General features: G+C 31.8%; 1 protein-coding gene across 9 annotated transcripts in view; it reads right to left on the bottom strand.

Annotated features, from left to right (window-relative positions):
• The window catches only part of LOC117111633 (vascular endothelial growth factor receptor 3-like), a 33,979-nt gene that overhangs the window by 8,767 nt on the left and 7,636 nt on the right, over nt 1–17,576 (bottom strand). For all 9 annotated transcript variants that reach the window (XM_033254580.1, XM_033254582.1, XM_033254584.1 and 6 more), the window contains 7 exons: nt 8,548–8,610; nt 8,270–8,318; nt 3,289–3,473; nt 2,753–2,870; nt 1,500–1,586; nt 1,083–1,174; nt 21–101 (listed from right to left, as the gene is read on the bottom strand). In XM_033254580.1, coding sequence (XP_033110471.1) covers nt 21–101; nt 1,083–1,174; nt 1,500–1,586; nt 2,753–2,870; nt 3,289–3,473; nt 8,270–8,318; nt 8,548–8,610 — 675 coding nt within the window. The remainder of the gene's footprint in view (nt 1–20; nt 102–1,082; nt 1,175–1,499; nt 1,587–2,752; nt 2,871–3,288; nt 3,474–8,269; nt 8,319–8,547; nt 8,611–17,576) is intronic.

Raw genomic sequence — 17,576 nt, 5'->3', positions numbered from 1 at the left:
AAGAACATTTAAACACTTACAGTGAATACAAATGATTGACCAATCAGATGATCTGTTTTCCCAAGCCAAACAGTTCTTTGGTTCCTTTCTTTGGTGAAAGTCTGCAAGGTTGGAATTAAAGCAATATAAATAATATATACTTATTTTAATTTACTGTTTGTAGGCCAACATGGTAGATCTGGTATACATTTAATTGTTTTTGTTGCATGTTATAGCTAAACTTATTTTTGTTTGATTATTATTAAGATGATAATAATGATGATAATGACCAAGTATAATGATTATACAATGTTGATAATAATAATTAATGAAGATGGTGAGTCGAATGGCTGAGCGGTTAGCAGGGGCACCGCAAACTATAGCCATAATATCAGCGCTGGTTCGAATAAGGACTACAAACCATAGGCCCACTGTGCATACAATGGCCTGTGTGAACCCAGTACATCCTTCGAGACGAGTAGGGGGATAACCCGGTGTACTGAAACAGACAGCTAGCCCCTGTGGTGGACGACGAGAATTGCTGGTACCGGGTTACCGGGTAACACAGACACAAAGGGACCCTTAGGGGCGAAGAAAGTCATTGATCGAGTTCCTAGTCCACATATCAAGCGCCCTGAGCATCTTACATTAGATGGATATGTGTGCTATATAAAACTACACTATTATTATTATTATTACTATTAAGATGATGATACTACTAATAAGAACAAGTATGATGACGATGATGAAAATGATGACGATGATGAAAAAATGATGACAAAATTATAATTGATGATGAGGAAGATGAGAATGTTCAGGTAACAAATGTGATACTGATGATAATAATGATATAATAATCGTTGATAGTAACAAACCCAATGGTTACAGCAGTTATGATAGAGATAATGGTGATGTTGATAGTAACAAACCCAATGGTTACAGCAGTTATGATAAAGATAATGGTGATGTTGATAGTAGCAAACCCAATGGTTACAGCAGTGATGGTGATTGATGATAGTAGCAAACCCAATGGTTACAGCAGTGATGATGGAGATATGGTGATTTCCAAGGGAGATAAATCATACCAATATACACAAGTATACCTTAGGTAGTATTGGAGCCTGTGGGTCTGTTGAATTATAAATCTGATCATGATCAATTTTCAAATTCCAATAACTAAACGTGTTCTCCCATCCTATAATAACAACAATAATAATAATTGTTAATATATATAGCGCATAATGTAAAGGCTCTATGCGCTTTTATATCTAGATAAATTATTTAACAATTAATAAAAAAAATATAAAGCTACTATATAAATATTAACTTGATTCACTTGAAAAATACAGTAATTTTAAGTTTCTTTCATCTATTTAATTTATATTTTAATATTTCCTAATAATGATTATAATATTAAGAAGGTTTTTAAAAGTTAAATAATGTGTATTTTTAATGTTTATTTGTGGTACATTAATGCTCTATATAATTCCTTATTGTTAGAACTAAAGAACAAAACCTACCAACATGAGGGGTCAGGCTAACATTAGCGTCCAGGTTTGTTCTATTATCAAACAATACAACAGAGGCATTGACTGGTACTGGATAGGCTGGTGAGAGATAAAGATATTTCATAACCTGTCAACAATATTTAAAATGGTAAAAACATTAATATTATCATTTTTATTGTTATTAAGCCACTTATTGTTAATTAATACCATTATTGGTTTCATTACAATTATTTTATAAATATGTATTACTATTTTATGTGTTTAAGGTGATTTTTCTAACAGGCTGAAAATCCTTAACATAACTGATTTGGTTCAAAGAATAAAATTCCATAGCATTATTTTTGTTGTAAAATGCTTACATAATTTAAGTGATCTTGATGTTTTGGAATATCTTGTGATTAATGCCCGATATCCAGAAACTCTCACCTTTAAACACAAGTATAGTAGAACTAATGCATTTGGGAACTTATTGCTCTGTCTCTTATACACATCTAGATGTATATTGAATTTTAATTTTAAATCCCATCCTTAGTTTGTTAGGTGTTCTTTTTAAAAATTAGTTGTTGTTTAGGTTAGCTTTTTCCTCTAAGATTGATTAAAATAAATTAGTTTGATGGGCCTCCTGTTTACACATTACCTGGAGTTTCTTGGAGGTCAGTTACATTTATTTAAATATTCATATTTTCATTCTTATCTTATTTTTTTTTTATTGATGAATAAAGAAAGAATTGATTGATTGATGTCATACTAAATACTAGGTATCTATTGTTATTTACATTGTTATTTTTGTTTTGGTGGCACAAATGTCTATTTTACAGACTTGGCTCCACCTCCCACCCCCTTAGTTATGTCACTTTTATTGAAACCAGCTTTCCTCCCTTTCCAGCTCTAGTTCTCAGCTGCAAAATAAAACAGTTTAGGGGTGACGCCATGATTTGCCTGATGGGAGCAAATATTTCCCAGACGAGAGCAAAGTGGGTGTGGTCGAGTGTCGCTTGTAATGTTTAGAAAGTGCTCCAGCCCCCTGAAAATTTTGCCAATTTAGGGGTCTCCAATGCTTATTTAATCGATTTTGGAGTCTCCAATATGTATAAAATACATATAATTTTTTTTTTCTTTCCGATGAATTAGGGCCCCATCCCCACCTCCCCCCCCCCCCACCTGGCTGGTGCCACCCTTGAAACCCTCTCTCTGTTAATCCAACTCTCCACTTATGACACAACTCTCACACACTCAGTAATGATAATTATAGGAACCAGTAATACCAGTCAAGTTAACGTTGTTGCTTATCCCTTGAATCCCATCTTGGCTGACAGCAACAACTCTCATGGAATAAAAACAGCCTTCCAGTCTTCTAAGCACTTGTTGTGTTGAATTTACAATCTATTTAATAGAAACAAATAGCTTCAACATTTCAGCTGACGTCACAAATTTCTGTCTTCAGATAAACACTTTTTAAAATTATAGATTGTGTTTGTTGTGATTGTTTATCATCTATTGGCTGTGTTAACTGGTCATTTAGTAATTAGCATTCTTGGCATCAAACATCACAATTATTATTCTAATAATGACCAGTGCTATATACTAATTTAGACAAAACCATTAGCTGTTAAAAAGCTAGCACTAAAATCAACTAAATGAGTTTTAAACTGTGTCCTTTGGAAAAAAGATTAGGGCTCTCAGAAAGGATGTTAATATAATTAGCAACTAATATGATGCTCAAACAAAAGGACACCGAACAACAGGTAATTTTTGTTGCTATAAATCGTAAATGTACTTTAAAGAATAGACAAATTCATACAATTAAATCTGGAATAGTTTTCCACTCTTCAGTTAACTCATCCTTGTTGACTTTTTGTTGAATGATAAATATGACGGCTGCATCACAGGAGACATTTCTGTTGATGCACTGCCACTTCAGTTTAACTGAATCAGGTGAAGACGAAGGGGACGGTACAAACAGTTGCATGGTTTCACAGCATTCATCTGAATAGATAACAAAATTATTTACAATTAAATTGGAATTGCATTCTACAGTGAGCATGTTTTCACAGCATTCATTTAGATAATAAAATTATTTACCATTAAGTTGGAATTGAAACCGACCAATTGACTGAAATTGGCAATATAATTACAGGATTCACTGGAAAATGGCTTTGTTTTCTGCAATAACTTAGAAGCTGATGCAAAAAATGCATTACATGGTCTGACCATGGACCTATTAACTGACACAAACAATCAGAAAAATAATAGAGAAATCCATGTTAATTTTTAATAATAATAATGCCAAAAGATTTACATAGAGCCAATTCCAAATCAAAGATCAAAGGCACTGAGTCTTATTACCCCTGGTCACTGGATAACATACGACGGCAAACCAGCACAAAGTGGAACTTTCTCTGCACCCTGGGGAGTACACCTAGTCGTGCATGTGTACTCAGTGCACGAAACGTCCTACCAGGTATCGATTTATACTCATGGGTAGAGACAGACAAACATAGATAAAGTGTCTTGCCCATAGACACAAGTGACGTGCACGGCGAGAGTTTCGAACCCCTGACCTCAAATTTGGGTGTCAAAGCGACAACAGATGCGCCAACTGCTTTTTTATTTTTAAACAGTATTAGAATTAAGAATGTTCCTCAAAAGTGATTGTGACATCAGTCAGTTTGATAATCAATATTGAATATTTGATCAACTTGTCTCAGAAATTCAATTTATCATATGAAAAATGCTGACAGGTTTACTAAATAGTGGCATTAGGTATAAATTTGTGGGCTGTCCATGATGGTGCTAGCCAAAATATTTAAAAAAATATAAAAAAATTAAAAAATAAGAAAAAATAATTACATATGAAATAATTTAAATTCAAAACACTGTAAGTTCTACTCTTATCTTTTATATTATATTTATATTTTAATTTATTTGGGTTTTTTTTCTAATGCTTTCTTTTCTGTTTCAACCAGTTATTCTGGCATTGTTTTATTCTGTTGTCCTGAAAAGCTCAAAGATGTATAGCCATTGGCCATTGACTTTAGTAACAATCTTAAACTGTCAGTGAATAATAACAATTTGAGGCTGTTGACAAGCTAGTAGTTTAAAATTGACAGTGATATTTATCCCACTACTTTTTGAGTTGATAAATAAGTTTTTCAATCTCATTAAGAACAGCTGGTGCTGTACATACTCATTAATATCTTTGTACTCGCTAAACCACATTCATCCCCCTGCCTATTGAGTTGGTAAACAACCTCAGTTTTTATTTCAAAGTAATTAGGTGATCAGCTGTGGTATTAAATGTTGCATCATTAGTAGCGCTCTGCTAAATCGTATTCACCGGTATTGACACACTAGCAAATGAAGGTTCCGAGAAAACATAAGCGATGTGGTGTTATGTATTGCCTCATTAGCACCTATGCACCTGAACTGATACAACTGGAGTTCTCATCTCCCTACATCAGGTGATATGTGCAGACTCATTACACATGTACAAGCCATTATTACATCCTAAGAGTTGATAAACAACCCAAGCCCTTCATCTCCTTGTGTTCTACTGTCTGGAAATGTTTATTTGATGATCCGTGCAGTTGCTAAGCCACATTCATCCCACTGTCTGTACATCAATCAACCCAGAGCTCTCTGTTATGGCATGCTTTCTGATGTAATTTTACATTTAAACTCATTCAAGCCCTTAGGCAGGAGAAAGGAGTTCTAATTTTTCACAAAAGGGCACTTTGAGTCCACATCCACCTCTGCCCTGCCATGGTTAAATTTTAAAAATATAACACACTAGAAACATCACACATCAGATGTCCAGAAATGGCAATAAAAATGCCAAATTTCAAATATTTGGAATTAATTTCAAAACTTTGAAACCCCTCGAACCCCCCTGGCTACGGGCTTGTCATTAATATCTATTTTGCTAAAAAATTCATCCCACTGGCTATAAATTAATAAAAATTTGTGTGATCAGCTGTAGTGCCCAGTGAACCCTAAAACAATCTTTGCTAATCCTGGTTATTTTATTTAAATTATTTATTCATTTATTTCATTAATTTTAAAGCTAACAACAATATAACATCTTCGGTTCTCAGTATAAATCATCATCATCCCAGAAAAATGTTTGAATTGTGAAGTGTTAAAATGTGTTAATCCAAACAAATCAGTATGCGATATATGCTGGTAATTACAATTGACATAAACATAAACATTAGTACCTGATTAAACGCCAACATCATTATTGAAAGAACTGAACATCCATAAACAGAAGGCAATCAACATCTCGTGCAATGACTAAAATAATTTAAGCAACTACCAGAGATTATGATTGGAATCTATGCAAGCACGGAGTAACTTATTACTAAGGGCAGAAGGATGCACAGAAGACCTACTGTATGGTACATCAATCAATTATTGAAATTTCACTTAAGATTTACAACTGTTCAGAAACTGTCGAAGTGGCCGAGTCCTGCCTTAAGCTACTAATGCTATTACGTCAACGGGCACTGTGTAATGACGTCCTCAAAGGAAAAGGTCTTTTTCCATGTATGTAAGGCTAAATGTACAACTTTCTACTTTTCTAAGCAATTTTACGAAAAAGGGTCCTCAGTCATAAAGTGCCTTTTAAAAAGCTTCCCATCTATAAGGGATCTCCAGCAGTGGCGTATCTAGGGGTGTGCGAGGAATGCACACCCATCTAAAAATAACTCCCAACACCCCCAGTTTCCCCCAAAAATCAATTGCAAGAAGTTAAAAATCACCTAAAATCACTTTATTTTGCGTGTTAGTCCAACTGATCATCAAGTCCCCTCCCACTTCACCTTCACACCTCCACCAGCACCCCCATTTCAAGACTTCTAGATATGCCACTGATCTCTAGCCTGGCGTATCAACACCTTCTAGCACAAACCCAATAAATAACCCTTTATGATATTGTTGTAATGGTAAATTAATAATGCTAAGGGCCCATCCATTTTTACCCCATAATTTTCAATGTAAAACAAACATTTTTTGGTGACCCCCTCAACTAGATGCACTGTTATCCCCTCTCCCTTAGTGTTTTGTATTTGAGGACCAGGAATCATGTGGTCGCTATGGGCTACAACTAACAAAGGCTTTTTCGATTTATATTATATTTGAAGTTCACTAATGTGATCCTATTAAATTAATATTCGATGTTTTAATTGAATTTTGAGCACTTCGCTAGACAGTAAATATTTTAATAACTCGTCTAATGTTTAGATTTCACATAGTTTATTACCCTCAAAGTGGCGCATCATCTGCTCCTGGATACAAATAGAACCATAAAAAATATATTTATCTGTATCTATAAATAATATTTTAAAAGCCACCATGACATGTATTTTATAGACTTGCGTTAATTTACCGATAATCCTTATTCCTTGTTGATCTATCAATCAATAGATATCATTGGGATTTAAATTGTGACAAATTCTATAACTAAATTCTGCTTAGTAGTGCATTCAGTGTCACTCACTCAATCAAAGTAATGTAATGTATATAAATTTGCTACAGTGCATTAAACAAAGTATCAATGCGCTGTCAGTAAAACAGAATTCAAAAGTTGAAGAGTTTTTAGATGGTTTTTTCCAAATGTTGAGAGAAGGAGAATTGCAAACTTCAAGAGCCAGGGAATTTCATATTAATGGCGCAACAAAAACAGAAAATGCTCGTCACCATAAGATTTAATCTACTAGATCTTAGTGGTGACGAGAGCATGGTATTCCTACACTGCACTAATTAGATGTACGTGTATATTATGTGCCAAATTCTACAGCAAATCTCTCTGCTTATTGTTGCATAACTTAGCAACAAACTTGTAGTGCATAAAATTAACCAAAGGGAAAAAAATAAAATAATACATAAATAGACAAACTACAATTTTACAAATATATGAGATTTACGCCTAAGCCACAAAACTGCACTAAAAAATAGGAATTCCTAATACTGATTAGTTTTCATTTGATAGTAACCATATCATCCATTATGTTATGTGCTAATAATGCCGATTTGAAATTCAAATCAAATACCTAATGAAAACCAATGATTTTCAATCAAAAATATGTCTGTCGTAGTCCTTATTTAATATAAACTGTTATTCATAGGTTCCTTTATTAATAATAATAAATTAATGATACTAAGAATGCAGATGACCTGTCCTATGGAGAATGATATCACTGATATTTGAGTAGGCTACTTGTACAAAACACAAAATCAACTTTATATAGATTTTAAGCATTTTACTCAATAACTAGCCATGACACGACAAACCACATACAAGAACCAACCATGCCTATCAAGTTCTTGCAGGTGGCCGGACATAACATGCATATGAATGCTTCCAAGTAGTACAACAATGGATTGACGTCACAACTGCAGTGAGTTTGAAAATGATCAGCATAGAAATGCATTAATTTGTTTCATACCCAACTTTAAGATTCAAAAATTTTTCTCAGCCAATCAGAAATAATAATTATAGTAATAATAGGCTATAACTTGTCACATTACTCAATGACATTTTGTTATTATTTTTAATTATAATAATAATAATAATAATAATGGTAATAATAATAATTATAATAATAATAAGAATAATGTATTGTTTGAAGGTTTGCATGGCGAAGTAATAATATATATTAATGCTTGCGGTACACCTCATAGATAGTTCTGAAAAGAACTGTTGTTGGTTGAGAAGCACTATGTGAAGCACTATGTTTTAAGCAACAGAATAAATATTTGCAGGCATAGTAAAAATAACTTACTAGCATTTTTAGTGCTTAGTGTCTCATTGCTTGAATCATTCTCAGAACTCTGAAAACAAAAAAAACAATAGTTTCAAGAAATTTTAATGCAATAGATATTAGTTTTATACAGTAAAAAAAATGTTTTTTCTTTTTTAAATTTGATTTGATTTTACTATATAACAATATAGTACACTATTATATAATAATTGAGTACACAAATCGTGTACAGAGGTTGAATACTGAAAGAGATGATAGAAAATCAATTGATGAAATGGATATGAAGAATATGAACTTACAAAATCTACTGACAGTTGCTGTTCAGATCCTGAACAGTTTTCCTTACATCTTCCAATCGAAATCTGAATGAAAAGGGATTTAGGTTCTGATAATATTGTTGATATTAATTTTTAAAAAGCATTATTTTCTACAAAATATAATGTCAAAATTAAAAAAACTAATTTAAAATTAAATTTGATAGTGAATGAATATGGTTTTAAAGTATCTTGGATGAACTAAATTTACCACCAATGTCTGTTTCTAGGCCGATCATTTAAATCGACAATTCATCCAAGATATACGAGAAGCTTTGAATTTAATCCTTTTAATAAGATTCAAAACTTTAGCAAGTCAGAGTCAAAGTCATTGAAACAGATATTCATCCAACCGGCAATTATATCGCTCATTCATTTGCACGGGGTATAGTAAAATTACAATAATTTAAATAAGATAAGTTAAAATTAAGATACGAATATTGGAACAACACTAAGCCAATAGAATTAACTTCCCATTTCTATCGCTCACAATTTAGTCACATATATAATTTGGTGTTAAGCCCCCAACAGCAATGTTATTCATGCTCTAAATTTGTTACTTTCTAAAATTAAACATTCCATTTCTATTTTGTGAATAGGATCAGAAATAAATCATATTATACAAAGTATTTTTAGGCATATTAAAATAGGGCTGTAATAATGGTAGAAAGCTTTATGGAATTAAAGCATTGACATCATCACGTATTGTCAAGCAAGTTATTTTGAAATGCCAAACTGAAATTAACCATTTACGTATAATAAGGCCGATGGCTCAGCAATTCCTTTGTGCGTACGTAAACCCTCAACAACACAATGGAAAAATACAGCAGGAATTGAAGAATCGAAAATGAAGTCTTAATTGATTGTACAAACACCAACCTATCGGGCAGCTTTGCTTTCTCAACTCGAGAGATATCAAATATCTGCCTCTGTTATACCAAACTGATTTGAAAAGCAATTAATGGTTAAGATAATGACTATGCTTATTCTCTTCGTTTTTTTTTGGCTCACAAATCATGAAATTAATTGAGCTAAAAAAATCAGAACTAGGCCACTTAGTACTGGATGTCACACCTATGAAGCAGTTCATGTTGACATTTCAGCCGCACATCTCATTCTAAATGAAGTACAGTCAATCACAAGTATGTTTATATTTTCATTGGATGAACAGAGGCAATCATTCATATTAATAATGATGACAACTTGTTAGAAAGTTGATTTTATCAGGACCTCCTCATTTCATTAGCTTCTTTCACTAAATCGCTTGAAAGTTGTGAGAGCGATTACGTCTATGACAGTCGTACAAACAAAGGTGTTGCTATGGAAACCAAATTAGTGTAATTTTTCACTACACTTACATCTGCAGGTGCATGTTCTTGATAGATATAAGGTAGAATACGAAGAAAAATCAATATTAGATACGAAGGCCATTGGCAGTACACAATGATCAACGAAAACAACTGGTTGCATAAGGAGGTGTCATCTTCTGGCCATTAAGCAGGTGTTATAGTGGCATTTAAATGATGATAAAGTACATAGTGTGACATTAATCTGTCACCTGTTATAAGATACTTGTTATAAGAATTTGGTTGAATATATGTTAACAACCTATTGCCATTATAGGTCAAAATACAGTATTGTGATGTACAAATGAAAAGAACATGGCAAAAAATATTTATGAATAGAATTTTTAAAATCTATATGCTGAGAAAGTCACTAGTCCTCTGAAATTTAACAACAAACCCTGTGATGATGCTCAATTTCTTCTCTCCTCATCCATCAATCATTCCATTTTTATGGCACCATTATTCTAATGACTTTGAACTTCTATTTATTGATCGGAAGGAAAGATTCATGGTTACATTTACAGATGATACTTGTTTCATAGAAATAATTTTTTAGGATTAATTACTGATGATGTAAATGCTCAAAGTCATATGTTAACTATTTGTTAATTGGTGTTCTGAAAAACTACTTGTAGATAAAACCAAGGAAATTATTATCGATTACAGGAAATTTTAACATAATCATGAGCGTCTGCTGATCAATGACAAATTGTAAAAGAACATAAATATCTTGGCAATTACATTGATGATCAACTATAAAACTGGAATCTTTAAAACTAATAAGCTTGGCTCTAAAGAAGTTTCCTAAGAAATTCAATTGTTACTTGTATTTTATCAATATTACTACATCTGTCCGTACTAGTATTTTATTTTAGTATTTAATCAACTTCACACTGCCAATATACAATAAAATATTTACAATAAGAAAAAGTTTCCGGAGACGGCAAAAAAAGCCAACAAGTGAACAACCTAGGCACGTCTGATAATGGCCAATCCTAAATTGCACAGGTAACAGGGGAAAAAAACAAAAATATTATACAATTTTAAAATTACTACAACTAAAATTTGTGAAGTGTACCCACATACATAAAATAACAATAAAACATTTTCAATAAGACACCTTAAGGATATTGATATGTACAAGTAAAAGATACATTTATTAAATTAGTGCCTAAAATATAGTAAAACAATGACCTGAAATCAATATACCCTGTACATTCTAACATATTACAAATATTTTATAGTGAATAGAGTGTTGAAACATATATAAATAAAATTATGTTTTCATATGTTGACATTGTAGACATAACATTTATTTAGTACAAACATTTCAGAGTATACCATATCATTTGCCTCCTATTCAAACTAATATTGAAACACATGAAATTAAGATCATATTGACCATAGCTTTTTAACAAAAATGTTCCTTATCAGTTGGAGGAGAAAGTGCTTTCAATGAGATATATATGACAATATACCTGTAGAAAACATACAACACTTTTAAGACTAACAAAACATAATTTATCAAACATAAGCTTTCCTTCATGCAGTGAAAGTCTTCAGGTAAGTTCACTGCGAGAACGAAAGCTTGTTTGACGAAATTATATTTTGTTAGTCTTAAACTTGCTGTCCATCTACTGATTTATTAGCTCAGACTAACATGGCTGCACCCACTGTTACATAAAAGTAATATACATAAACAAAAGATATAGGGCTTACTGTGGTTTAACTGTTGTACAATATTTGCTATAGGTTTACATCAACTAATTTGAATTTTTCATATGACATTTATCAAATACCAAATATATTATTTTTTATTATTCTCAGTCAGCTAAATTGGTGGTAGCCACAATGTGTATGCTGAACCCCGGAGACCTCTTGGTCCCATCACTGCTCTCCTAATGTTTAAGCAGGAGGGCTGATATGAAATTTTAAAAAACGTGCACCGTCTTTCAGATGAGACATTTAAGCCATAGGTCATGTGTGCTCCCGGTGTACTGTCAATTTCACCACCACAAGGACCCCAATGGATATAAGTCTCAAGACTTACATGGGTAAACCTTGGATGTATCACACCAAAGAAATCCAATCAATACTGATTTTTAAATCATAATTCACATTAAAAATCACATGAAATAAGCGGTTTAAGCTTAGGCCCACTGTAGTGTAGGCACTGTGTGAGGAGGTAAGCTACGCACCCCAGCAAGACTTAGATGTAAAGCCTTTGAGCCGTGCTTAGAGCGGCCAGTTTTATCCTCTAAAGTACTGGAAAGGAGACTTTCTACTCAACTTCAATTTTTCACAGCATTCAAATGTGATGCACCAAATTTCAAAATTAACACAATAAAGGTAAAAACAGTATCATGACAAATTTATATATTTTTGTGATAAATGTTCAAAATGATATTATACATAGGAATTTATAGCATGCATTTTGCTAAGGTTACAATTTATACTCTGTCATACTTTGTTTTACAAAAATCTATTAACAATTTTGATATTATCATTAATTTACCTATTTATTGTTTTCATGGCTAAATGGTGTATTTATCTTGCAGCAGTGTCTTTCTAATTAATTTTGAAAAAAACTTGCAAATGCATGAATATCAAAACTGAAATAAAAATTTAAAAAGAAAGAACAGAACTCTACAGAAAGTAAACCCTCGAGTCAGGTAAGGAGTCATCAATCACACACTAATTAAAAATTAATATTATCAGTCAATTGAGTACAAAAAGTACAAAGTACAAAAATGTAAATGATGATTTTCTTTGTAATTTATGGGAACTAGGCAGTATAAATGTCACATAGATATAGTTCATAAAATCATAAACTACAATATATTTTTCCGGAGCAAAACAAATTTTTGTAATACATAGATTAAGAGAATGTAAGGGTATCTTAGTGTATTGATGCAATAACTATACTAGACAGATTACATCTGACATTATCAGAACACCTGTAGACTCAAATTTTCTAAGCATTTCTATGCCAAGATAATATTTGCAAAAAAAAAAAAAAAGATGCTTATGTTAAGATCTATAGTTTTTTTCTATAGTCTAAGTATGCATTAAATTTTTGAAAATAAATAAATTCAACAGGAAATTGTAATTAAAATATAAAGATATATTATACAATGAAAAAAACAGTATAACTAAAATTGCATAGTAGAGACAGAATAAATGGCATGTCCCACATTATGCTTTTCATTAAATTATGAATTTACAGCAGACATCGTGAGATCATCAAACACATAGATTAGTTTGAAACTATGCAACCATCCATCACTGCAAAGTAAGTTCTTTTTCTGCGTTTATCATATGCTTCGATCGAAATCGAAATCCTTCAACGGTCTCTCGAGCAATCAATTAGATGTAACTAAAACAGCTGCCAAAATTCATAACAAAAAACCTTATGCTTAATGTTGCTATTACTTAATGTAGTCGGTATATCATGTTATAAAGAGCGGGCAGGGACTCCTGGATCATGGAATTTAGTTAAACTGCGCATTCAACGTGATTCATGGACTTGCAAGTATCGGATGATAGGCTCTAATTGAACCGAAATTTTACGTTCTTATATCCTTCAAGTGATGAGATTTCGATAGAATCCTCTGATATATTATAATTCTATGGACCCTGAGGAAGACCTGTGATCATAGTAAAACTTGCATCAACATCATTATTTTTGCAACATGATCATCATTATAATCATTAATAACATCATTATCATTACAAACATCATTATCATTACAAACATCATCATTCTCAATAATATCAACAATCAAAATAATCACATTAATAATTAATACCATCATCATCATCATACCATTAATAATATTATCATCAACAGTACCACCATGATCATCATTATCATAAGTCCCATCAGAAATTTTCATAAGCATTCGTCCCAATCAAACTTCATTAGTTTTAGCCATTACATCTAGCGAGGCCTGGGGAAAGAGCTTGTGAAATACAATTTACTGTTAGTCAAAGAAGAAGAAAAATAGTTGTATTGCCAGGCACAATGACATTTAGATTTAGGGTCATTTAATTGTATTTGTTTTTTTTTTACTATTGGCCTATAGGCATAATTCTATGCTTCCTTATTTTGGGTGATAAAATGGTACACAGACTTAAGATCCAGGCAGGTAGATTATTTAAAGCTTATGGTATTTTGGGCTATATTTTAAATTATTAAAAATCATTTTTCCTAAAAGAAAAAGAATGAAATAATCTACCAAATGACAATAAGAAAAAATACAACCAATATGACATTTTCAAAAACGCTAATTCTTAATTTTGAATTTTATCACTTTTAAATTATGCTTGTTTTTGTTCTTTTTGGTTATCTTACATGTTTATATATGCCTTTTGTTTATATTATTTAAAATGATTGTATTCTGATTACTTTTGTATTGAAAATGTATCACGTCAAAAGAAGGAATAAATAAAATAAATAAATAAATGAATAAATACATAAATAAATAAAATAAATAGATAAATAAATAAATCATCATTATCATCACCATAACAATTCTTATCCTAAAACCGAAAGGTCCACTGATTAATCTCAGATAAGAAAGTATAATACATACTCCAAGTATTGAAATACACGCCATCGTGTTGGGATTCAATATTTCGACATTAATTATGTCATCATCATTCCTGATGATGACATAATTAATGTCGAAATATTGAATCCCAACACGATGGCGTGTATTTCAATACTTGGAGTATGTATTATACTTTCCTAATTCTTATCCTCATTATCATAATAATAATAGTTATTATTTTAATCATTGTATTCATAATCATCTTTTATCATCATTATTATAATTATAATCATCATCATCTTATCATGATTATAATTGTAATCATAATCAACATAATCATCATTACTGAAATGATGATGATCGTCATCATCATCTGCATCACCATCATGATCATCCTAGTAATAACCATCTTCATTATAATCTTTCTCAGCACCATTATCTTGATCCACATCTTGTTACTAATACTTAATGAAATTAGTATATACAAGCAGACAGGGATATAAGCTGCAGTATGAATTTCATTTATACAGGCACATTCCGCATAATTCACAACCATCATCCTTTAACATGATTCATGGACACATAAAACAAGTTCTGGATAATACATTCTACTTACCCTACTTTACGTTGGTCTAAATTTTGACAAACTTTTGATAGTATCGTCTGGAAATACATTATTAACATCATAACTATCATCATCATTCTTCATCATCATCATCTGCATCATTACCATCATTGTCATCTACATCATTGTAATCAACATCAATCAATCAATCAACCAATCAATCAATCAATCATAAAATGTACACATCACCATCAACTTCACCTCATATAATCTTAGTCACACCACTATACCTCCATGGTTACACACTTGAACAACAAGGGCTATCAATCACCACCATGACCAGTGCTATCAGCGAATTTTATAACATATAATAATCAATTAGACAACATTTCACAGAATGACTGACCTTTAGTGGATCCAGTGGCACAAGGGAAATTTCTTTCCGGATTTGCCAACATTGAGGCAATAAAAGCAAAACTTTCAGATAACCCCACTTGACTTTCAAAATTGTCAATTTCAGTAACAAATTCTGTGGCTCTTTCGGCTACTTAATAAAATTTATTAGTTTATCACCCTATCTAGACTAGAAAAGTGCTTTTTATTTTTCTAAAGCCAAATATCACCAATGAGATAATACAAACAATATCTACTAACAATTTACCAAAAAATATAAATAAAAATGGAAAAAAAATTTTTAAACAATTTTGTTTTTAAATAATGATTTTTTTTCTTTTTAAAAAAGTATTTTTTTCAATACATGCGGGCAGGTGTGATGAACTAATCATTCATTTATTGGGCCTTAGTTCAGAAATGGTTTCACACTTCACATGCATTGGTTAAATCTTCTAGGACCTCATTCGTGCCAATCACATTTATAGATCAACTACTTAGTAAGCTAGTAATGAACCGCTGGAAGACAAGTAATACGGTGTAAATCTCAACGGTTTTTAAACTGTCTAATACACAAGGTATTGTGACCTACTTTGACTGAGTTTTTTTTATCTGCAAATGGTAATTTGTTAGGTTATATATATTTTATTAGCATGTTTGTCAGGTCAAAAATACTGATACTGCAGTACAGTGAATCACTACTAAATTTAGCATATTTATACAAATTTGTTTTTTAAATTTATTTATACACATGGGCCAAGAATTGTTAGTAGCTAATATGTCACTGTCTTGGCAAACACGATTTATTATGCTTAGGGAGTAGAGTTGTTTTTGAAAGAGCTTGAACCAAGAACCCACAAACTGTAAGGCAAGCATTTTACTACCAATCTATAGCTACACTTCCATAAGATAAACACAAAATTTTAGAGGTCATAGCTTCATAAAATACAAACTTTTTGCTCAATTATTTGATTATTTGCAATTATTCAAGAATTTGTGATCAGCTTCAGCTTTTCTGCATTTTTTTAGAGGTTTTTCCAGTCTTCTACATTCATCCTTACTAACATAACTGTTGGAACTGAAATCATGGATAATGGATCCAAATGATCGACAGGATAGAATAAACGACACAAATTTAAAAGCAATAAACCAAGATGTTCCAGGTGTATTACCTTCAGTAAACTAAAAGAACTAGAAAATTAACAACAATTATTTGACAAAAAAAATGTGCATCATCGTTCATTATGTTGTTTGCCAAAATGCTAGGCGGCAACAGGCCTACAATGGAAGACTGGGTGGCAAATGGCCAGGTGGTAAAAATCAGGGTGGTAAAAAGCAGAGTGGCAAGAGACCAGATGACCAAATTCTGTGATGGCAATGGACCTGGTGGAAGCAGCCTAAACCAATCTGAGGGACACTCACAATATTATTTTATTATTTTTAAAAGATTTTTTATCATTAACAAAAACATGAAATTAAAAAAAATTATAACAGAGCAAGTTCTTTCAACAGGGTATCAAGTCTCCTGGAAATCAGGACAGCCGCTCACACTACCCGCAAGCAAGCAGCAATTTCTAGGAAATTAATGCATTTCCACAAATTCATATTTGCATGTTTTCACTGCTTTATTATCAACTTTCGCCCCCCCACCCACAGGTCTATTTTAAATGGACCCACCACTGCAGATCTCCCAAATTGACTTCTTCCAACTTGGGGCCCCTGTTTCAATATAGCAGCTATGGATTAGTGAAGCCACTCACATTACACTTAATCCACTGATTGAACCTAAAAATCTACATTATATTTATTCTGAAAACTTGCATAAAAAATAATATTTTCTGTGAAAACATTGCATTGCCCAACAAACACTGAAAGAGTACTGAATTTATTCAGGGCCAGGTTTTTATTATCAAATTGTTTTGTTATACAAAACTTAACATTTTTAGATGAATTATACTTTTAGTGGTTCTAGAATTACAAAGTGAAGAATATACAAAGACAATTAAAAGGCATATTAAAGTGAAGAATATTTATGTTTTCTAATTGTATGATAGCAAGCCACAAAACCAAAACTTAGATACGACTTTTATTCATAATTACAATAAAATATAAATCTACACTCATAATTAATGTTTTTACTAAGGTAAATTGCAATTTTGG

Source organism: Anneissia japonica, unplaced genomic scaffold (assembly GCF_011630105.1).
Source record: "Anneissia japonica isolate Jap-2015-1 unplaced genomic scaffold, ASM1163010v1 scaffold287923_len1623670_cov205, whole genome shotgun sequence".
Taxonomy (NCBI): domain Eukaryota; kingdom Metazoa; phylum Echinodermata; class Crinoidea; order Comatulida; family Comatulidae; genus Anneissia; species Anneissia japonica.
This window is presented reverse-complemented; position numbering and strand designations above follow the sequence as displayed.